The sequence below is a fragment of the Vipera berus genome (assembly GCF_964194415.1).
Source record: "Vipera berus genome assembly, chromosome: 3".
Classification (NCBI taxonomy): domain Eukaryota; kingdom Metazoa; phylum Chordata; class Lepidosauria; order Squamata; family Viperidae; genus Vipera; species Vipera berus.
Genome location: NC_138204.1, coordinates 148,082,002 through 148,107,069, shown reverse-complemented (window position 1 = coordinate 148,107,069; position 25,068 = coordinate 148,082,002). Strand labels below are relative to the sequence as shown.

Below are 25,068 nucleotides of genomic sequence, written 5' to 3'. Positions count from 1 at the left end.
ACATACCATGCCTTTCCTTGGTAATTCCAATCCATCAGCTACTGAAGCCATTTCTGGAAAGCTTCATTGCAGACTGCTTCCTTTTATGCACACACTTTCATAAAAAAAGTCAAAGTGTAGCAAGAAGATTCAAAGTGTTGCAAGAATCCTTGAAAATGAAATAATTATTGTCAGTACAGTCTGCCCAACTCCAAACACCAGTGCTTCCATGGGAGCCATGCTTTTCCCAGCCACTCTGTAAATTCCAGCCACTGCTGCACCTGAAAGGGACAAGGAAGACAAAAGTACAATTATAATTAGAACCAAAGATTTTTATTCAAAAATCACCGTATTGTCAATTTGTAATGTTCCCCATTCAGTGAGACTTAAAAAGTTCCCAACTCATGTAAGAAACTAATAATTAAAAACCTATGCAAGACCGATGGTCAAATAATCTAAAGGTTTAGTTTCTGATTGTTGACTGCTGATGCAACAACCTAAAATAGAACTCAGTTCTGCAATGATACTAAGAATTCTTTATTTATATATAGTCTAGATCAATTTCCTTTGAACCTTGATCCACTGTCTAATTGTTTCAATTGTTTAAATCTTATCAAGCATTCTACCTAGAAAACAGGAACAAAGTAACCTTCCAACTGAATGCTATTCCACTTACAGCTAATGCATATGCTTAGTTCAACAGGGCATGCATTGACCTCTGCTCTCTCTCCTTTTGTAGTGAATTGGAAGAGTGAGAATCAGTTTCCTATTTCAACTGAGCAGAAAATAAACTTTAAATCAAGGAAGAATTACAAAATCAACTTTAGACCATAGTTTAATATACTGGATTGGTTCAAAGCTGGTAACCATACTATAGGTCATCTTTGATTTAAGACAGTTCATTTAATAATGGTTCAAACTTACAACAGCCTCAGAAAAAATGATTTATAACCTCTCCTCCAAGTTATTTGATCTAATTTGGGCACTTGGCAACCAGCTCAGATTTACGATTAGTTGCAGCCTCCTGCAGTCATGGATTCTGCAACCTTCCCAGTTGGTTTGACAAGCAACATCAACTGGAGAAGCTGGATTTGCTTAACAACTACATGACTTGCTTAATAATGATGTGATTCACTTAATGATTGTTATAAAAATGGTCATAAAATCAGGTCCAGTCATATAATGACTCATTTAACAACTGCATTTCTAAGCAACCAAAATTCCGGTCCCAACTGTAGTTGTAAGTTGAGAATTACCTGTATCCTACTTGAAGTAAACTGAATTTTTCCCCCACAGAAAACTGAATATTTTATTGATTTTTTTCTAGAAGAAATAGAATCATTCTAGTTATTATTCAATTATCTGAAAAATAGTTTGATGCTTAATATAAATTTCCTTATAGAAAACTTCCATAAATTATTCTATTATTAGCATAAGATTAATCTACCATCTTTTTCACTGTAAGATACATTAACTCTTTCTGTAAGATGTTTATGTTCATTTGATATGCCTGATAGGAAGATTTAAAAAAAATATAGAAAATTTATTGTATGTAAATAAAATCCTGTACTTACTGGATATTTTTTAAAGCAGACATTGCTTCCTATTTAGAACAACAGCTGGCAGTAGCATTAATCACAATACGTGAGTCCTCATAAGATATTGTAAATCTGACAATCTTTATATTAAAGATTCGTGTGTGTGTGTGTGTGTGTGTGTGTGTGTGTGTACATAATTATTTAATCAGATCAAATGTGGCAGATAAGGACACTTCATTTTTATCACTCTAATTTATGTAAGAGAACCATACAAATCAAATATAAAAATAATTAGAACACATCTTGGTTAATGAAATGACTCCTAGTTAAAACGAACTAAATGCGTCATTCTTTTGTATTGCAAAGAAGACAATAATGGTTGCATATCAAGTGCAAGTCTTAGTGATAGCTTAATTTATTAAACAAAAATATCACAACCCCAAATCAGTAGACAAAAATTCTGAAAGCAAAAAGACTGCACATTAATTGCTTGCTCAAAGTTGTGTAATAAAGTATTTTTTATATTTCTGTGGTTATCTCAAAGAATGTATCAAAATCTGTGTAGACATTTCTTTAGACATAGGGAAAACATAACACTAAATAAATCATAACTAAATCATAATGAAAGAACCCCTATCATCTACAGTTAACAAAGCAAATATTTATACAGCAAATTATACTGTACAAAATGATTACAAAGGCATATTAGGTAAGATTGTTGCTCCTAACAAATTTATGAAAATTTCTATAGGGAAAATAAATCTACCACACAGGTACACAAAAAATATATCATACATTCTTATATACTGTAAGAGTCCAAGCCTTGCTTTCCCCCAAAAAAGATTGTAAAAACTCATGAGATCCCAACTGTTTTATGAGGGGTGACTGCACATCTCCTGAAATCACTAAGGACTAGCTTGACAACTCCAAGCAATGCTCCTTTTCATACCATATTAGTAAATCAGGAATCAAGAAGTCATGGAAAGAAGCTAATGATGCAGCTGGCTCACATACAAGTGTTGTCTAACTTGACCCAGGAGAGAACCACTCTATAGTACCTGCCACATTCATTAAGTAATTGGGCTTTTTGTTTTTGGGGGCAAGTGGGGTTAATTTTTATATATATTATACCTTATTTTTACAAGGTGAAAATGAAATTCACATTAAACTTTTTTTCCTGGATAGCATGTTTTAATAGGCACTTGAGATCTAATATTTGGAGACAATTCAATGACATAGTATATTTATAAACAAATACAAATCTATACTCATAATTTGTGTGAATTCAGATAATCATAATTTGCTATGATAAGCAAAACAGTGCACCTATTCTATAAAGGATCAGATAATATTTTTTTTCTTTTGAGAAGAATTATTAGGTGTAACTATTTCAGTAGCTATTTCCTAAAGTACTTTAGATTGTAACAAAATCTTGAATAGAATCTAAAAGCAACAGATTTTTAAAAATTTTAAAAACAAATGGACAAAGTCTCATTTTCAATTTATTAAATGGTTCTTTAGAACCTTCATTATCTTAAATACAATAAGAAACATGCATTAACATATAAAAGTGCCAGGCTTTAGTTGCTATTCACTATTTGTTGCACTGCACTTAATATAGTTTAGGTACATTATTTAAAATGGGCATTCACATTTCAAATAATTTTTGATCTAAGAATAAATTTTAAACAGTAATCGTGAACCCCCTTCCCCACACCACTTTATTTAGATACCTAAAGCTCCACTGCAATATTGCATTAATATTTACCAACAATTAATGCAAATTTATTCTGATGGCAACTGAAAACTTACTATACAATGTGAAGGGTAAAGGTAAAGGTTCCCCTGCACATGCGTGCTAGTCATTTCCGACTCTAGGGGCCGGTGCTCATCTCCGTTTCAAAGCCGAAGAGCCAGCGTTTGTCCGAGGACATCTCCGTGGTCATGTGGCCGGCATGATTAGACGCCAAAGGCACACGGAATGCTGTTACCTTCCCACCGTAGTGGTCCCTATTTTTCTACTTGCATTTTTACGTGCTTTCGAACTGCTAGGTTGGCAGAAGCTGGGACGAGTAACAGGCGCTCACTGTTACGCGGCACTCGGGATTCGACCCACCAAACTGCCGACCTTCTGATCAACAAGCTCAGCGTCCTAACCCACTGAGCCACCGCGTCCCTATGTGAAGGTTATGCTATTAATATTTATCCAGAATTTCAGTATATTGCAATAGATCTTTCAATGCTTTACAAAGTGTTGTCATAATTTCGCATCACTTATTGCTATAATTGCACTAGACATCATTTATGAGGGAAAGTTAAAACAATAACTATTGCTATTTTCACCAAAGCTAGAATGGCAATATGAAGGTAATAAAATCCTCTTCAATATAGAACCCTTTTTTCAAAGGTCCAGATTTTTATTATCACTTTGAATCATGGAAATGGGTACACCTACTTTAGACTTCAAAATGCAGGGTTTTTAAAAACTGTACTAGGATAAAAGGATAGGTTATGGAACAGACCTGGCATACAAATGATCCAAGTACATTATCAGAAATTCACAAAACATGTATATAAAGCCATTATGTTACTTGAGAATAAGAACTGTGGTTATCTCATTTATCAGATAATGGCATTGGAAGACAATTATGCCTAGGATATTATTATATTATAAAAATATAAAAGCTACAATCTTATATGTGATTTTTTTTCTTTCACAGAATGAATAGCAATCCAATATAAAATTTGAAAAATTATGAACAGAAGCAATATATGAACATTTATTACAATTGCTAATAATAATCTTCAACCATGACTGTATTTTAACATGTAAGACTTACTGGTTATCATAGCTCCAGTTACAGAACCCAGAAATCCAATGCTGACCACAATGACAGAGATTACTCTCCCTTGCCTATGCTTTTGCAGCATGACAAACATTAACACTCCTGCGGCACCGTGGACAAAGAGAGAAGAGAAGAGAGCCCATAGGAAAACCCAGTACCACATTTCTGGAAAAAAGTAATCAAACAGCAGGTTAATATTTCTTATTTCTTTCTGAAAAATGAGAGAGATATAAATGCATGCACAGAAGTAACTCTCACAAGTTAATTTTATTATCTTGTCCACTACCCATTTTTAAAAATATATTATGTATACCTGTGTTTTTCCCTTTTCCTATACACTACCTAGTGAAGTCTTTTTGTTAGTGACGAATGTACGGATGGCATAAAGAAGTAAATATTAAATAAATATAAGTAGGCTATATGTCAAATACATAGAAATAATCCTCACATACCAATTCATTTTATTATTCTGTCCTCTACCCATTTTCAAAAGGACTGTGCATACTTCTGTGTTAATGATTTTTGTTTCCTTTTCTGTGAGCTACCAAGAAAACTTTTTGTTAATAGGTTGCAAAACAATTATATCAAGAATTAAATATTAAAACTAAGAAATTTTAAAATGATCGCTTCACAATTATGCAAATGTGTCTGTTTGGTGGGTATGTTTGTATGTGGGTACGTGTACGTGTGTGTGTGTGCATACAAATATCTCTCATACATACTCACAAACATTATTCATAAAATACTCTGAGAGCTAAAATAAGGATGTAATTTAAGGGAACCAACATACAGAATACTGTTAGGAAATAATAGTGAAAGTAAAGTACTTTGCTTAAATGGGTTATGCAAAATGATGGGTTTTCCTCTGATGAAGCTAATAATATTTCAGTTATCAATACATTGCTTCTGAATGCTTATAGACTGAGGTTTATTATTATTTGAGGATTGAATGTCAGCTACATAGGACTGAGATATGTGAGATAGTAATTGTTTAAATTGTTCTATGAATGGTTTATGTTATGTTAAAATTCTGTTTATTTGAAAATGTTTACTCAAGTAAATAAAGATTTACTCAATAAAACAAATCATTAAATTTATGGAATTAACTCAGTATGCAGGTGTAGGACTATTCAAAAATATATTTAAAACCATAGAATTTCAACACACATACTAGTTATAGTGTTTTAATAAAATATACAGTAATTTCCAAAAACAGTTTTTACAGTGCAGTACAGTATTAAATACCACATTATGCCTTACTGTTTTAATTGTTCATAATTTGAAAATATTCCTTCATTTAAAGAGACATATATTGAACCATATAAAATCTATGCAACTAAACCAGAATCCAATAGGAACATAATAGTTCTCAACTTATGACAGTTTGACCATTCAAAGGTTTGATGGACATTACAAAAGCTATTTATGATCCATTGTTAAAATTGCAATTGTCCACCCCTCATGGTTATGTGATCACATTTTGGGCACTTGGCAACTGGCTTGCATTTCTGACCAGTTGCAACATTCCAAGGTCACTGGCCACAATTTGTGACATTTTTCACTGTTTTCCAGTGACAAATGGAATAAAGATGCCAACTGGATATACTGGCTTTAATGACTTTGTGGTTCGCTTAACAATAAGTGATTTGCTTAATGACTGTGGTGACTCATTTTATGACCATCATAAAAACAACTCTGGTTACTTGGTGAGATTGTAAAAATGAGCCTGGACATCACACAATCTTTGGTGCTTTGTGGGATTGCACTGCCCCAGACAGACCCTATGCACAACCTGGAGATCCTCTTAAGAGTCTGCTCCATCAGCTGCATTTGTTGCCAGATAGCTTGCAAGTTTAATCCAAGATGCTGGTTTAATCTTTTAAAGCACTTCATGGGATAGGACCATGCTATCTGAGAGTCTGTCCCATTAGATCTTGCAGAGAAGGTATGGTGATGGTAACACTGCCTAGGGATCTACATCTGGTGGATCCCAGGAAACACCCCTTCACTGCTGTGGCACTCACCTTGGAATATCCTTCTACTGAAATTAGATTGGCCCCATGATTTTTCATAAGGCCCTCAAGATCTGGTTACAGTATTTATTTATTTATTTATTTATTTAATTGGATTTATATACCGCCCTTTCCCGCAGGACTCAGGGCGGTTTACAGGGTATTTAAAACAAGAAATACAAAAGTTAAAAACAATTAAAAATAATTACAACAGTCCCTGAAAAAGTAAAAAAACCCAATTAAAATTAAAATTAAAATTCTCAGCCTGGGCCAGAGAGCTCGAAGAGCCATCTCTTCAGGTCCCGGCGGAATGAACAGAGGTCGGGGGCAGTCCTAAGCTCCATGGGCAGCTGGTTCCAGAGGGCAGGCGCACCCACTGAGAAGGCCCTCCCCCTGGGTGTTACCCGCCGGCAATCTTTTACCGGCGGTACCCTGAGAAGTCCCTCCCTGTGGGAGCGCACTGGACGAAGGGAGCTTGATGCCGGCAGCAGGTGTTCCCTCAGATATCCCGGACCCAAGCCATTTAGGGCTTTATAGGTCATTACCAGCATCTTGAATCTCACCCAGAGGGCAACCGGAAGCCAATGCAGCTTGCGTAGTAGAGGTGTTACATGGGAGTATCGGGAAACCCCCATCACAACTCACGCAGCCGCATTCTGCACCAGCTGAAGCCTCCGAGTGGTCCTCAAGGGCAGCCCCATGTAGAGAGCGTTGCAGTAGTCTAAACGGGAGGTCACGAGCGCATGAGTGACTGTGCGTAGGGCATCTTGGTCCAGGTAGGGTCGCAACTGGTGCACCAGGCGAACTTGAGCAAAAGCCCCCCTGGTCACGGCTCCTATGTGGTCTTCAAAATTGAGGTGGGAGTCAAGGAGGACGCCCAAGTTGTGAACCCTATCAACGGGGGGTAACACCTCACCCCCCATCGTTAAAGGTGGAATGGTCTGGTTAACCCGAGATGCCGATATGCACAGCCACTCAGTCTTGGCAGGATTGAGACAAAGCCTGTTTCTCCCCATCCAGACCTGGACCGCCTCCAGGCAACGGTTATTAAACTAACCATTGATCTCACAAGAGTGACTCTGGGTGGCTTACAAGAGAGCTAAAACAGTTAATAAATATATTAAAAAGTATAGAAACCAAAATAAAATAAAGAATAATAGATGAAGGGATGTTAAAAGTAGCAGGGTCAATTCACTGGTTCACCTGTCCCCTGGGATCCCCAGGCCTGTTGGCATAGCCAGTTCTTGAGGGACAACAATAAAGTTCAACAATAAAGTCAACTGCATCTCAGCAGGGAGAAGATTCCACAGCAGAAAAGGCCACTGCTTAAAATCCATTGAATATAGCTCTCTAGGCAACAGAATCTGTAACATGCCCACCACTGCTGAATCTCTTTTCCCCAGTCATTGCTGACTGGAATTGACCTGTAGAAAGGAGGTACACCAGCACAAGATTGTGCCATGCTACCCACCCCAATCCTCTGAGTCAGTCCAGAAGGTTACCATGGTTGATGGTATCAAAAGCCATCAAGAGGTCAAGTATTGCAAGGATGACACACAGCTACTATCCTGCCCACATCAGAGACCATCCAAAAGTGTGACCAATGCCATTTCCATACCATATTCAAATATGAATCTGACTGAAAATGATCCAGATAATCTGCTTCATCCAAAGTCCTCTGAAGTTGCTACACAACCACTTTTTCAATCATTTTCCCTAAAAAGGAGAAGCTAGATACTGGCTCATCAGGATGAAGAACTTTCTGTTCAACCAGGAATTAAAAGTAATTAATGCAGCCTGTGGTTTGGAGACCCTGCAAGTTTTGTTCTACCATATTTCATGTTATTTAGTTTTATTTTATACTATTCTATTTTTAATCAAATTGCTTTTGTTGATCATAAGCCAGAGAATTTATGAGACACATACTAATACCTAAGTAGAATAAAATGCTATATTAGTGGGCATTATTTATTTTGAGAAGTATTAGAACTAAATATTAAATTTAGATTTTTAGCAAATGGATTTGTTTTGGTATAATGAGAACTAGGGGACTTTTTAAATCTGTCATGCAGTAAATCAGTAGTTTTCATTAATAGTCAGTATTAGTAACCTTCAGGTTCCATGTGTTTAATGGTATTTCCATTCATTAGCTGTAACCCATCTTCTATTCTTATCTTCATTAAGTGCCAAACCAGCGCATCTGTTTAGGCCAGCTTTTACTCCTGTGTTTCACTCTATGCATCTGAAAATGTAAGCTGCAGCTTACAAAAGTTTGTGACTTTTAATAAAATGTATTAATCAGAAAAGTTGCTATCAAACTCCTCCTGATTTTTGGCTACCATAATAAGTTAACACAACTTTCCTCCTACAATATCTAGGAGCAGTGATTTTAATGCTTTTTTAAAAAATCTATACAAGTCTCTCTTTTTTGTAACTGAAGGATCGTTTCATCAGTTAGTAGATGGTATTTTGTACTACATGATTTTTTGAAACCTCTTTTGTTCTATTGCTTATTTTATTTCAAATAAACTTGTGTTAGATTTTTCATAATCCCACTTAACAATTTCAGTGTTTTGACCCAGCAAGTTAGTGTCATCTTTTGCTTTCCAATTGACTTTTGGTACTAGAAATCTTCTTTCATTCTTCATTTTATTGTTGTTTGGAGAAGGTTATTCAGTTGTGTTGCTATCTTGAAGTGTAGGCTTCTCAAGATTTGAGCCAAAAACTATGCAGTTAATCTTTAGGGGGAAGTACTCTAGTTCTTTGTATTTTTGAGTTTCATCTAAATCATTTTTTATTGCTCTCACTACATCTTCCTTTTGTTTTTCATCAAATTCTTTCCAAAATGTTATGCTTTTCATTGTGTTCTTGATATTTTTCCAATATTCAACAAATTCTTGATCAGAATTTGTTATAAACAATGTTTTATTTAAACCCATTTATTTTTATTGCTTATTGGGGACAACACATCCAGAGGAATGGACTAGCATAGACTACTTAGAAATAAAGAAAAATTCAGTAGGAAATTGATTAGGGTCTTGTCCCTATTCTGTAGCGGGTGAGCCAGCAACAGAAGCCTAATCAACTATTTTAGGTCAAAGAGCTGAGCTTGTTAATTTGTGGTTAGCAGGTTTTGGAACCAGGTCAAATTAGCAGAAGAGGAGGTAGCTTGTTTAGGCAATTTCTCTCCTGGGGGTGGGGGGGAAGGATAAAGAAAAAGAAAGGGTCAGGCACAAGACAATGCCTACTGACTGTAATGGTGACCATATGACTGAGAGAGAGATGCTACAGAAGGTCGTAAATGTGGGCATTGATCACAAAGTTACTTTTAAATCACTGTCAAACCGTGAATTGTCACTATCTGAAAAATAGCTAAAGACTATTTTTAATCAAGACTATATGTGCTTTAAAAAAACATTATGATCTTTAATAAAAAAATATCTTACACAACCCATATACTTTTTAAATTTTCACGTTTTGAGAGAGAGAGATTGTATTGGGGGTCAGTTGGTCTATCTGTCTGTCTGCCTGCCTATCAAAATCACCTAGAATTAGTTTTAGCTGACAATTATGAACAGTGGAAAGTAAGTTCTATTGCCAAAATGGAGTTTATTTCTCAATAAAGTATGTAAAATTTAATTTTAAATACTATTGCCTTTCACATAGGACTACATAACCCATCAATTCCACAGTGGCACTGATTTTGTCTAGTATATCAAGAACTTCATTCCAAAAGTGAGAGTGGGCAGAAAGGTGTAAGATTCATGCCTTAAAGCCTGAAATGTCACAAATTCATTTTGGGTGGATCTGACATAGGCAGAACAGATGAACAGAATTCATAAAGGTTTCTATGTGAAGCTTCATGGAATCAAAGACAGTGCTCAAACTTTATTAAGATAAAGATTTAATGCTTCTCTAATACTTAATTAAGCATATACTCCAGATAATTTTTATAACTATTTATTCATGGTAGCCTGTTATCAATTAACATATATATGGTTTCTGCTTTTATGTGAGATCCTACTACTCCTTTAGATACTGTACAGATTTTCCTTTTCTGTAAACTGCTTTTACTTCCCATCTCTTTTTACATAACATGTTCTTAGCTTATCACTTGTAGGAGATCTGCCATTTGTGAAGAGCTTGAAAGCAGGAAAAGATTCTTTTTTTCTAGAACAGTTATGAATATACAGAGCAGGGAAGAAGTTCCATCTTCCAGAAGCTTGGCTTCTGTATGAAACACCACGGAGCGAGATGGTTCATCAGGTTAGAATGCTGGGCTGATGATCAGCAGGCTCACATTCAAGACCCAGTTGCTGCTGCAGGACGGGGTGAGCTCCCGTCACTTGCTCCAGCTCCTCCCAACCCAGCAGTCCGAAAGCAAGCAACTGCAAGTAGAGAGATGGATACCACGTCTGTGGGCAGCTGAACAGGGACATGAAAGGAGCCCTCCAACTGGCCACCCCCTGGGCAATGGTGATGTCAATGGCTAATCCTTTCAACCTGGAAGTACTTCAGTGCTCTCAACATGACAATAGTAGTAGTAGTGGTGGTGGTGGTGGTATGAAACACCAGGCAGGCAAGGGGGCAAAACTCCCTATACTTTTTCAATCTATTATTACAGTTGTAGTTTTCCCTATACATAATCTTACCTCAAGACTTCACATTTTGTAGGCTCTCCTATGCAAGCTTCCTTCCATCTCACAGCCTCCACAAAGTATTTTAAAAAGATAAAAGCTAAGCCCTTTCACCCATTCATGGGGAAGGTTTGTGGCTCCATGGAGTCTCTGGACTGCACACTTTATACTTATGTTAGATGTAACATCTGATAATACTAGGCTAAAATGTATTTCCAAAAAGAGAAAAATACACGCCCAGTATTTTAAAGTAGTATATAGTTGTATAGTATATAGTCATATAGTCGGAAATATTCAAAATTTTAAATTTGAACATGTTCCTAAATTTGATTGATTGAGTACATAAAAACACATATATGAGACCATACAAGTGGTATCAAATGAGGGATGCAGGATGCCATTTCTGAATTTTCTCTAAACATATTGCCAATTGTCTTTAATATAGTCACATAAATTATGCATCAGAAATAGAGGACACATGTTGTCTTCTTAACACTCCTCTACAAAGTTTCATATATGGAATATTTAGAATAAAAAACATACTCAATTGTATTTCCAATTTGTTAGCTGAATTTATCACAATAATGTAAGAACTAACATCATTCATACATCAAATCTTTTTCTTATTCATATTAATACATAAGTACATAGCTAGAAAGAAAAAAACAAACATTCTCCCATTTATTGAGTCAGTGTAGCTAGCAAAAGAATGGTAACTTAGGGAATCAATGATTATTTAAAACCAGTTTATATAAAATTGCCTTCCTCTACCTCAAAAAATGATTATCAGTGAAAAATGAATTAGCAAACAAACAGAAGAAAATCAATCAATGTCAGTTTGGCCATTTGATCTGGAAATGTATGATTCAGTTTAGTGCAGTGATGCAGGCACCAGGCTAGAAAGCAGAAGAGCCTAAGGCAGACATGTCAAACACAAGGCCCGGGGGTCGGATCCCGCCCGCGAAGTGGTTTCATGTGGCCCGTGAAGCCATCCTGGAAACAGTGAGGGAACGGCCCCCACTGCCTTGGCCCTGGCCCAGAGACCCTCCTTCTGCCAGAGACCCTCAGATCTGTCCCACTCCTGCCCAGGCCCCCATAAGCACCCTTGATGCGAACGATGTAGAGCTGGCCATGCCCACCCAGTAGGCCATACGCACTCTAGCCACGCCCACCCAGTAGGCCACGCCCACCCAGACCATACCCACCTGGCCCCCTGAGGGCAACCGCAATGCTGATGCGGCCCTCAATGAAATTGAGTTTGACACCCCTGGCCTAAGGTCTACACCTGGTTCAGGCACAAAGCCAGCTGGTTGGCCTTGGGCTGCTCACTTTCTTTCAGCCCTAAGAAGGAGGCAATGACAAACCGTATCTCAAGAAAAATGCATGGACTTGTCCATGTCTATGAGAACTGAACATGACTGAATGTAAGAAACCCCCCCCCAGGTTTTATGTCTTGCCATATCCACCATGATTGATTTTAATGGAAACAAATTCTGACACACCCCCTCGCCCCATGCTAAGAAAAGTGCTGAGAATATATTATTGCTGAGAGCCAGCATAGCAAGTGAAATACTTACCCTAAGAAATATATTAGTATTGCACAGTTCATTGAAAAACAGCTAGGAAAAACAAAGCAATGCACGAAGAATTCTTTCCACTTCCACATTTCCTCCCACTCAGAATCCATTACAAAACACTCCTTTGCAATTTTGTTTAGGTAAATCAAAAGTTTGATAGCATTTCTATTATTTAATTATTAAGTCAGTTATTTAATTAAATGCATTTTAATAAATCAAATTACTTATTGAAAAATTAGATCTCCACATGTTTTACTTGTATAAAATAACCATTCTAAAGAAAAAAACAATTTATTGATGAAACTTCAGTCCATCAGACATGCTGTACAACAACAGAAATTATATGCATTTTCTAAGATGGCGGTTTTTAGATGTATTTCTATAATTTAAAATGTTTTATATCAAAATATTAGTGATTGCTAAATCATTGACAGGCATGGTAAATGTTTAATTGAAACCAAATCTCATAAAAGTACAGATTTGGAAGGGGCCATTTAGGTCACTAAAACAAACTTTTTGCTTAGTGCAAAAATCCAAAACATCCCATATAGATGTTTTCCACTCTTTGCTGAACACATTTATTTTACTTATTTACTCCCAAAGACTTTTCACATCCAGAGAAGGAAAGCCCACTATCAATCTGGCTAACTGGTTTTATTTCAAACTACTCTTTTTATCTAAGTTTTTTTTCTAACATCAATTGGAATTTGACTTCCTATAATTAAAATCCATTATTATCTTTCTTGCACTTTGGAGCAACGAAGAACGAACAAGTTCTTTGTTGCTCCAAATCTTTTTTGGACCAGACATCATTTCTGGTCTTCTAATCATATTTTTGTTCTTCTCTGAACATGTTCCAATTTCTCCTAATGTTTCTTAAGTGGTGCACAGAACTGGATACAGTACTCTAACAGTACTGTACCAGTACCAAGTATATTACTTCCCATGATTTGAAAACTGCATTTTCAAGACAGTTGATACACATCTCTGCTGATGCACCTAAAATTGCATTTGCCTCTCTGGAGCCACATTGCAAATTGAATTAACAAAAGGGTAATCAACAATAATTTCAAGATCTTTTTCCACAGTATGATTACCAAGCTAATTTTATTTATTTATTTATTTTTGGGACTTATATGCCGCCCTATCTCCCGAAGGACTCAGGGCGGCTAACAACAATAAAAAATACAATAATACAAAAGTTAAAAAAGGATTAAACTAGCAGCCCCAACAATAAAATTAAAAACATTTTTAAAATCCCTGTTGTCAGTCCAGGTCAGCCTGATGGAAAAGGAATGTTTTAAGGCTGCGGCGAAAAGACCGGAGATCCGGGGCCATCTGGAGCTCAAGGGGAAGTTGGTTCCACAGGGCTGGCGCTCCCACAGAGAAGGCCCTCCCCCTGGGGGTAGCCAGCTGACATTGTCTAGCCGACGGCACTCTGAGGAGGCCCTGTGTGAGCGCACTGGGCGATGGGAAGTCGTTCTCAGCAGCAGACGGTCCTGCAAATATCCCGGGCCTAGGCCATGTAGGGCTTTAAAGGTAAGTACCAGCACCTTAAATCTCACCCGGAGGGCAACCGGTAACCAATGCAGCTCACACAGGAGGGGTGTAATATGGGAGTATCGGGATGCTCCCATCACTACCCACGCGGCCGCATTCTGCACCAGCTGGAGCCTCCGGGTGGTCTTCAAGGGCAGCTCCATGTAGAGAGCATTTCAGTAATCTATACGGGAGGTAACGAGTGCGTGAGTGACCGTATGTAGGGCATTTCGGTCCAGATAGGGGCGCAACTGGCGCACCAGGTGAACCTGGGCAAATGCCCCCCTGGCCACGACTCCTATATGATCTTCAAAACTGAGTCGTGTATCCAGGAGGATGCCTAAGTTGCATGCCCTATCAATGGGAGGTAACACCTCTCCTCCCATAACCAAAGATGGAACCTCTTGGACTAAATGAGATGCCGGTACGTAAAGCCACTCAGTCTTGGCCGGGTTGAGCTGGAGCCTGTTCTTCTCCATCCAGATCCGTATCGCTTCCAGGCAACGGGACATCACATCGAGGGCATCGCTGGGTTGGTTCGGGGTGGAGATGAAAAGCTGGGTATCATCAGCATATTGATGATACCTCACCCCGAATGATCTCACCCAGTGGCGTCATATAGATGTTGAACAGGAGGGGCGAGAGGACCGAACCCTGAGGCACCCCACAACTAAGGGGCCTCGGGGTTGACCTCTGCCCTCCTATCAACACCGTCTGCGAACGGCCTGAGAGGTAGGAGAACCACCGTAAAACCCCTCAAGACGTCGCAGCAAGACACCATGGTCGATGGTATCAAAAGCCACTGAGAGATCTAATAGGACCAGGACAGAGGAATAACCCCTATCTCGGGCCCGCCAGAGATCATCCACCAGCGCGACCAATGCCGTCTCCGTGCTGTACCCGGGCCTGAAACCCGACTGGTACGGGTCCAGATACTCAGTTTCCTGCAGGACCAAAGGGAGCTGCCATGCCACCACGCTCTCAACAACCTTCGCAAGGAAGCGAAGGTTGGAGACAGGACGAAAGTTATTTAAAATAGCTGGATCCAAGGCAGGTTTCTTGAGGAGGGGCCTCACCACCGCCTCCTTCAAGGCGGCAGGGAAGCACCCCTCACTCAAGGAAGCATTAATAACTACCAGGAGCCAGCCTCCTGTAACCTCCCGAGCCGCATAAACCAGCCAGGAGGGACACGGGTCCAACAAACACGTGGCGGCACTTAATCTCCCCATGATCCTGTCCACTTCATCCGGAGTCACAGGATCAAACTCCTCCCAAATGTTATTGGCCAAACCCATCGCTTCCCCCTCGTCATATACTGCCCAGTCGGAGTCCAGACCAGCCCGAATCTGAGCGATTTTATCCACCAGATACTGACTAAACTCCTTGGCCCATCCCCGCAAGGGGTCCTCTCCCGTCCCCTGATTTAAAAGGGAACAGGTCACCCTAAACAGGGCGGCCGGGCGGTTATCTGCGGATGCAATGAGGGTGGCAAAGTGAGCACGCTTCACCACCTCCATTGCCACAAGGTAAAATCTAGAAAAGGATCTTAACTGTGTTCGGTCAGACTCGGACCGGCTGGACCTCCAAATGCTCTCTAGGCCCCTCCTCTGGCGCTTCATCTCCCGCAGGTCCATGGAAAACCAAGGGGCCAACCGGGATCTGTGCCAGGTCAGAGGCCGCAAAGGCACAACGCGGTCAAGAGGCTCCGAGGCAGCCCGTTGCCAGGCGTCAACTAAGGTCTCGATTGGGCTGTGGGAAAGGGAGGCAGGAATCAGTCCAAGCACCGTCTGGAACCTATCCGGGTCCATCAGGCGCCTGGGATAGGTACTTGTGTTTGATTCTTATTTCCCAAATGAAAATTTTTGTACTTAGCACTATAAATATTTTATTTTGATCTTTTCAGTCTATTTCTCTAATGGATCACATTTTGATTTCTTGTGTTCTAAAACAGTATTCTTCTCAATTTTGTCTGATCTGAAAATCTGATCAGCATTTCTTCTGCCTCTTCAGAATGACTGAGAACGTTACCAAAAAACAAACAAACAAACAAACAACTGAAGGGCACAATACCCCAGACTAATATCTCTTTGCAGTTTAATGGTGAATTATAAAAGAGCACTCTTTGAATATAATTTTTAAACCAGCTAAGTATCTATTTAATTGTCATCTAGCCCACAATTAACAATTTGGTAATCAGAATGTCAAGTCTAATGGAATTAATTTATTAAATGCTTTGCTAAAATCACATTATTTTATATTTATGGCATTCCCATATTCCATTAAGGAATCTATTCCCTCTCCACAATAGAGATTAGTTTAGCCATACTTGTTCTTCACCATTCTATCCTGAGAAATGGTAAATATTATACTGTTTTCTACTTTTTCAATAGCCAAAATGTGGAAAAACAAAGCTGAAACAAGATTTTTTTTTATTCTGACACTTAGAGAGATCCCTATTACTGTAAGAGTGGTCTGTTTAGATTACTGACCAATATTTTCTAAGTCCTATGTCAGGCAGCTATTATGTTAGTCAAATTCAAATTTGGATAATAAGATGGGAGGCAAATAAAAATATAATAAATAAAATAAAATAAAATAAAGCAGCCTAGCCCAAACCATGGCTCAGTAGTTTTAAAAAGTAGAAATTGCTTGTTAATCACTTTTTGAATATTAGGTACTTTCATAAAAGCAAGTTTTACTACACTGCGTGAGTTATCTTCAATCTTTAATGAAAGAAGTTTCATACAAGTTTAACAACTTAAAAATATGGTTTGACAATCACCCAGATGTTTAGACTGGATTTGGCATTCTTATCCTTCTATCAAGTCCTTTCCAAGGACCTGGGAAAGGCAGATGTTGTTCTATGATGGTGCTAAAGGTATCATTGCAGGATGTAATCTGTTCCAAGTAAAGCTACCTTTGGTGATTGACTGATGGTGATTTTATCAGTATCAATGGTTCACTGGATGCTCCAGATATTTTGGCATGGCACCCAAGGTGCCTATTATGATTGGTATTATCTTTCCTTTCTTTTGTCATAGTCATCCTACTTCCATTTGCAGATCTTTGTATTTTGTGATTTTCTCCAGTTCTTTCTCTTCTCTTCTGCTGTCTCCAGGTACTGCCATGTCCACTATCCAGACTTATTTTTTTGTATTTCTTATTGACAATTGTTATGTCTGGGGTGTTATGTGGCAACTGCTTGTCTGAATTCTAAAATCCTAGGGCACTTTAGTTTCTTCGTTTTCTATTATTTTGTCAATTTGTGGCTCCAACTGTTCTTATTATTATGGCTGTTTATCACTATGGTTCATCACACACTCAGTCAGATGTTTAGATTGGATTGGGCATTTTTATCCACCTATGAAATCCGTCCCTGGGATAAGCAGATATTATTGTTTCATGGTGTTAAAAGTATCATCACAGGATCTAAGCTGTTGCAAGTAAAGCTGCCTTTTGCGACTGATTGGTGATTTCAATGGCATTCAAGTGGTGCTGCAACTGGGATAGGCAGATGTGGATGTTTGAGGCCATTACAGATATGGCGCAGGATGTAAACTGTGCCGAGTAAAACTGCCTTTTGCCAACTGACTGATAAGTAAATTTATCAATGAGAACGATGTTCAAGTGGTGCTCCAATTGTTTTGGGATTGCACCCAAGGAGCCTATTACTATTGGTACTACCTTTGCTTATTTTGGAATAAACAGCAAAAGGCTGATTAAAATATTGATTTTTGAAAGTTATAAAAGGACTAAGGGCCCAAATGGACTTGAAATAAGATTTTGGAATTAATAATCAGAATCCTTCTCATGGAAAAATGCTGGTGTTTTTAATACTTAATAATATCTATCTATCTATCTATCTATCTATATGGGATTTTGAAGGTTGGGCACTAGAGGGAACCAGAAGGAATTAAAGATTACTATTAAACGAGAAAAGCACCTAAATTTGACTTGTTAATATAGAACAAAACAAATATTTTTATGAACAATGGAACCAGAAGTTAATTTTAAAAATGTCTGCCATTATAGACAGATTGTGTTTGGAAGATTATATGGAAGAGAAGGAAATCTCATGAGCAGATTGTGATTTGAAAGTGGGTTTAAAAATGATGGGCTATGGGAATGCTATGGAAGGAGATCATATACAGGATATACAAATGGTTGGTGTCTTACTAAACCAAAATACTGACTTGCGTAACTTTCTTATACTGGATTTACAAGAGAAAGTTGTTACATTTTGAAGAATATTGTGAGAAAAGAAAAAAATGAGAAGACATCACATTCTAGGACATTAGAAAAGAGATGAGAGAACAGAATATTTGATAAATTTTAAGAGAAAGTGATATCACTGATGTTACTTATACTTGTTATAAAGGATACATATTTTTTTCTTTCATATACATTTTGTTATTTTTATTCTTTTTAGTTTGTACTGTTCTTATGTTTTTAATTATAACATTCAATACAATTACTATGAAACAGAGGATCTTAGTATAGTTCTGCAACCTAATATTGTATTATGAAACTGAATCACTAGCAATATATTATTCAAGCTTTTCACATATTCTTTGTGCTTCTAGAGTATGTATTTTTGTTTTAACTGTATGCAAAGAATAAAGAACTTTAGACATGTTTTCAGGTATCAACATCAGAGTGAATGATAAATAATTCCCTGGATTAGCCACTTTCCCAATTTGGGAAATAAGAGATAATACTTGCCAATCACCAGTCATGTCAATTCAATGATTTTCTAATATGCATGTGATTTTAAGTAGCTCTGGCAATTTAAACACATTCAAAGTACATAGTTCCTGACCATGATTCTATCAATCTCAAGCTTTAACTCTGTTCATTATTTTGCTTTTTGCCACTTCATACATATATTCTTCTTGGAGAGGACTAAAGAACTGGGAAACTTTGTCTGTTCTTTGTTACTTGTAAGAATTTTGCCACCTTGTCTCAGCAACATTTCTAGTAATTTGAATGTATCTCTCTTAGATATTGTTCTTAGTATTCTTTAATGATCTCATATAATTCTGAGCTTTAGCTTCCTGATATTAGATTTATAGTTCTAGACTACCTGCTCATGCTTTTCTTTCATTATCTTCCCTCTCACATTGTTACGCTTTTATATCCCTCTTTTCATCATGCTTTTTGTGTAACCACATTGGCTTCTTTTCATGTTTTCCATTTTTTCCCCCTTTACTTAAAATTGTTTTGATAGATACTTTCTGGTCTTCCTTTTTAGGAACTCTCACATATCTTAAGCTCTTTTTCTCATTATTTTCTCCTATTTGCTGATCAGCTATGAATACCACAGGCCCTATCAACTAACAAGCTTTATAAGAAACAGAAAATTAGATGCCACATCCCAATGTACAAAAGACATATCTGATAGTTTTCCTCTGGGATATTTTAGTAAATAAGTACACATTGTAAGACCAAACTACAATCAAAATGCATTGTCAGAGTTTTATGTAATAGAAAAGGCATCAGAAACATCCCACAGATCTGAGCTGTACGATTCCTTTTCTTGAACACAACACTGACTTAAAAGCATCTTACTTTCCATCTATATTCCTACAGAATATTTATCTGATCCATAACAAATTCTACTGTCTCATCCCAACTAAGAACCAGTTTGGTCTAGTGGCTAAGATGCTGAACTAGGAACAGGAATCTAACTTCTAGTTCTACCCTAGGCGTGGAGAATAATAGTTGGGTGACCTTGGGGCCGGTCACCCTCTTACTCAAGGAAGAATGCAATGGTACACACACATCACTCCTGAAAATTTCACCTCGTTCTTCCAGTTTCTAGAAAACGGACTGACTCGAGACAAGTCAGAGGGGAAAAAGCATCCTACATCACCCCACACATAAATACTTCTGCCAAGAGTTATGAAATTAGCATCAGCTATCAACCTGCAGCCTGCCACTTCTACTCACCTTTTTCCTCAGGGAACCTGAGACCTACTACATGTCGGATTTAAACTACGGGTAGACACAGTGGTGACTGCTTCTCTTCCCCCTCCCGTTTTTAGGTTGCACATCCCCTCTAGCCCCTGGCAACCGTCAGCGGTACTTATCCTCAAACATCTGGACAGCCCCGAATTGTCTACGACCCTCTATCCACAACAACTGAGAAGAAGCCCCGTCTCCCTTTCCCACTGCTGCCCACCAATCACCCTCTACTACCTCCCCGCTAAACCCACTGAGCGCGCCTCCCCGGCCTTTACCCGTGAGATGCCGAAGCGACGTGCCGTGAGCCCATAGGCTCAGCACCTGCTGGACCGACAGGTTTATCATGTGGTCCCCCGCCTCCGCCTTCATGGTCGCCGCGGGGGAGACGACCAGGCCGGTTCTGTCGCTGCTGGGCCGCCGCCGCCGCCTCGGGAGTCGTGCCTGGTTTGGGCAGCAGCAGCAGCCTCGGGAAGCGGGAGGCTGAGGCTGGGCTCCCACGAGGCCTCTAGGGGCCGAAGGGGCGCGGGTGGGGTGAGCTCCCCCCGGCGGGGGAGACATCGAGGACGGCAGTTGGACAAACAAGGGGGCGGCGGGGGGCGCTAGCTCGCTCTCCGCCTCCCGCCGCTGCTGGTGGGTGGGCGCCGCGGCCCAGCTAAGGCTGGCAAGCGCACAGAGCCCGGTGGTCCGGGGCTGTGGAGGGGAAAGGAGGCGGAGGTAAGCGCCGGGCAGCCGCAGCGGCGATGGCCATCACCGCCCACTTTCGAAGCCGCCTCCTCATGGCCCCCCCTTCCTCCCTCCCTCCCTCAGTAGCTCGCGCCGACCGCTAGGGAAGTGGCGGGGGGAGGAGGAGGAGGTGGAGACGACGACCGCGAGACGCAGCCGGCGAGCAACCGCCTCCCCTTCGCGATGGCCGGCCGGCCGCCGGACCAACCGCTGCTCCTGGCAAGATTGCGCGCGTGGCCCCACCTCCAATCAGTCACCTCCCGACGCGAGGCGGGCGGGCGGGCGCGTGCATGGGCGCGCGCGCGACCGACCGACCGACCGACACATAAGACAGAGGCCGCTCAAGCAGGCGCCCCCCCCCCACCCTCACCCCACCCATGGCTCGTTGTAAGGGAAGGTGCGATGCTCGTTCGCGAGGCGAAGCTGGGGCGGGAGCTGCTGGGGCGGTGGGAATTTAGGATACGACCGGGTCGTTAACCCAAGCTTCCCTCAGATTTCAACAGGGCGAAAGAGCCCAAATGCGATCTACTGGCTTTTCCCATTTAAGGGAAACAGCGATGTGCATCTCTTACAACTGCCAGTGCTGCTTTAATAAAGAATGATTGTGGCTCGGGCTTGGAATTGGGGATTTCCTTGGTGCTCCTCTAAGCTTGGTTGCTTTCTTGCAGACGTTTCATTGCTACTGAGGATGTTACCTAGTTTGGATAATGAAACGTCTGCAAAAAACAACAACAACCAAGCTCAGAGAGCACCATGGACCTCTGAATACTGCTTTGTTTCCATGTGCTCTGATATGGCTCCTTAGTTCGTGTGGGGTTCTGCTTAAACATCACAGAAACAAATCACAAAAATTCTCTAGTTCACCATAGAGAATTTAACAAACTGAGGGAAATGGGAGACATTAATAGATATAGGCAGGCAGGCTAGCAGATGTTTGGGGAAATCATGGGTAATGTGACAACGTGCCTTCTGTAGAGCATTTCAAATTTTTAGTCTTGCCTTCCCCAGGAAGATTGCAAGCATGATTGTGGCTCAGGTTTGGAATTAGGGATTTCCTTGGTGCTCCTCTAAGCTTGGTTGCTTTCTTGCAGACGTTTCATTGCTACTGAGGATGTTACCTAGTTTGGATAATGAAACGTCTGCAAAAACAACAACAACCAAGCTCAGAGAGCACCATGGACCTCTAAATACTGCTTTGTTTCCGTGTGCTCTGATATGGCTCCTTAGTTCGTGTGGGGTTCTGCTTAAACATCACAGAAACAAATCACAAAAATTCTCTAGTTCACCATAGAGAATTTAACAAACTGAGGGAAATGGGAGACATTAATAGATATAGGCAGGCAGGCTAGCAGATGTTTGGGGAAATCATGGGTAATGTGACAACGTGCCTTCTGTAGAGCATTTCAAATTTTTAGTCTTGCCTTCCCCAGGAAGATTGCAAGCATCTTAGAAGAACGCCACAATATTGTCTTTTTAAAATAGCAGGCCTATGCAAACAAAATGGAAGGACTGTAAAACTGTGTTTGCCAAGTAGCCATTGAGGCTAGCTGCAGAGATGCCAGGCAAAGTAAGTTTTGACTGAACTCACATTTTATTATCCAGACAAAGCAGGAGTGATGTTGAATTCACTCTGGGCTTTACTCCTCAGGCTTCCAGATAAAATTTTAAGTAGGAAATTTATTTTTATTTATTTATTTATTCAATTTATATACCGCCCTTCTCCCATAGGACTCAGGGCGGTTCACAAGGTTTTTAAAAACAGATACAACAATTACAAAACTTAAAATCAATTAAAAAGAATTATATAAACCTTGCAATAAAACCCCAGTTAAAAAACAGTTAAAATCCCAATTAATGTGCTCAGACCAGGCCACAGAGCTCAAAGAGCCAGGTCTTCAGGTCCCGGCAGAATGAGCGAAGGTCAGGGGCAGTCCTAAGCTCTACAGGCAGCTGATTCCAAAGGGCAGGCGCACCCACAGAGAAGGCCCTACCCCTGGGTATTGTCCACCAGCAATCTTTTACCGGCGGTACCCTGAGAAGACCCTCCCTGTGGGAGCGCACAGGACGAAGGGAACTTGATGCCGGCAGCAGGTGTTCCCTCAGATATCCCGGACCCAAGCCATTTAGGGCTTTATAGGTCATCACCAGCACCTTGAATCTCACCCGGAGGGCAACCAGAAGCCAATGCAGTTCGCGGAGCAGAGGTGTTACATGGGAGTATCGGGGAAAACCCCATCACAACCCGCGTGGCTGCATTCTGCACCAGCTGAAGCCTCCGGGTGGTCCCCAAGGGCAGCCCCATGTAGAGAGCGTTGCAGTAGTCCAATCGGAGGTTACGAGCGCATGAGTGACTGTGTGCAGGGCATCTCGGTCCAGATAGGGCTGCAACTGGCACACCAGGCGAACCTGGGCAAAGGCCCCCCTGGTCACAGCTCCTATATGGTCTTCAAAACTGAGCCATGAGTCCAGGAGGACGCCCAGGTTGCGAGCCCTATCGACGGGGGGTAACACCTCACCCCCCGTCATTAAAGGTGGAATAGACTGGTTAGTCCGAGATGCCGGTATGCACAGCCACTCAGTCTTGGCAGGATTGAGACGAAGCCTGTTTCTCCCCATCCAGACCTGGACCGCCTCCAGGCAACGGGACATCACGGCAAGGGCATCACTGGGTTGGTTCGGGGTGGAAAGAAAAAGTTGGGTATCATCAGTGTACTGATGATACCCCACCCCAAAACCACGAATGATCTCGCCCAGCGGCTTCATATAGATGTTGAACAGGAGGGGAGAGAGAACCGACCCCTGAGGGACTCCACAAACGAGAGGCCTCGGGGTAGATCTCTGCCCTCCCGTCAACACCGACTGCGAGCGGCCCAGGAGATAGGAGGAGAACCACCGTAAAACGGTGCCTCCCACTCCCAACCCCCTGAGATGCCGCAATAGGATACCATGGTCGATGGTATCAAAAGCCGCTGAGAGATCTAATAGAACTAGGACAGAGGAGCAACCCCTGTCCCGAGCCTGCCAGAGATCATTCACCAGTGCGACCAATGCCGTCTCCGTGCTGTACCCGGGCCTGAAACCCGATTGGTACGGGTCCAGATAATCAGTTTCCTCCAGGAACAGAGGAAGCTGATGCGCCACCACACTCTCCACAACCTTCGCCAAAAAGCGAAGGTTGGAGACAGGATGATAGTTGTTTAAAATCGCTGGGTCCAGGGCAGGCTTCTTGAGAAGGGGCCTCACCACCGCCTCCTTCAAAGCGGCAGGGAAGACACCCTCACTGAAAGAGGCAGATATTACTGCCTGGAACCAGCTTCGTGTCTCCTCCCGAGCCGCATAAATCAGCCAAGAGGGACACGGGTCCAATAAACAGGTGGTGGAACAGCCTCCCCATAATCCTGTCCACATCATCAGGGGAAACAGGATCGAACTCAGTCCACATAACATGCTCAAGACCGTCCGATTCCTCCACATCTGACTCTGCCCAGTCCAAACCGGCCTGGATCTGAGCGATTTTGTCCATCAGATGATGACTAAACTCCTCGGCCCACCCCTGCAAGGGCTCCTCTCTCACCTCCTGATTAAGGAGGGAGCGAGTCACCCTAAACAGGGCGGCCGGGCGATTATCTGCAGATACGATGAGGGCAGCGAAGTAATTAGCCCTCGCCGTCCTCAAGATAAGACCTTATAAAGGTTCTTAGCTGCAATCGGTCAGGTTCGGAACGGCTGGACCTACATCCGCTCTCTAGACCCCGTCTCCGATGCTTCATCTCCTGGAGCTCCACAGAAAACCATGGAGCCCAACGGGATCTGTGCCGGGTCAGAGGTCGCAAGGGTACAACACAGTTGAGTGCCTCAGTGGCCGCCTTTTCCCAGGCATCCACCAAGGCATCAACTGGGCTGTGAGTGAGGGCGATGGGTATAGACCCAAGCACCATCTGGAACCGTTCAGGGTCCATTAGGTGCTTGGGGCGGAACCATCTGGTCGGTTCCGCAGCCCAGTGGCGGGGGGTGGCATAACGGAAGACCAGTCGCAGGAGATGATGGTCGGACCATGACAGGGGAACAACAACCGGTGAACCCCCTCCCAAATCATCCAACCACTGTCCAGACAGGAACACCAGGTCGAGAGTGTGACCCCCCACATGAGTCGGGCCTTGAATTACCTGGGTCAGGTCCATGGCCATCATGGAAGCCATGAACTCCCGGGCTAACTCCGACGACCCTCCCAGGGAAGGCAGGTTGAAGTCACC

At 41.2% G+C, this 25,068-nt stretch overlaps 1 protein-coding gene across 1 annotated transcript; it reads right to left on the bottom strand.

Annotated features, from left to right (window-relative positions):
• Positions 1–129: 129 nt before the first annotated feature.
• Positions 130–20,650, bottom strand: TMEM170B (transmembrane protein 170B; the record flags this gene model as incomplete). Its single annotated transcript, XM_081326159.1, has 3 exons — positions 130–260; positions 4,358–4,528; positions 20,368–20,650. 3 exons carry the CDS (start codon positions 20,648–20,650, stop codon positions 130–132), a joined length of 585 nt encoding a protein of 194 aa, XP_081182285.1.
• Between the last annotated feature and the right edge of the window lie 4,418 nt (positions 20,651–25,068).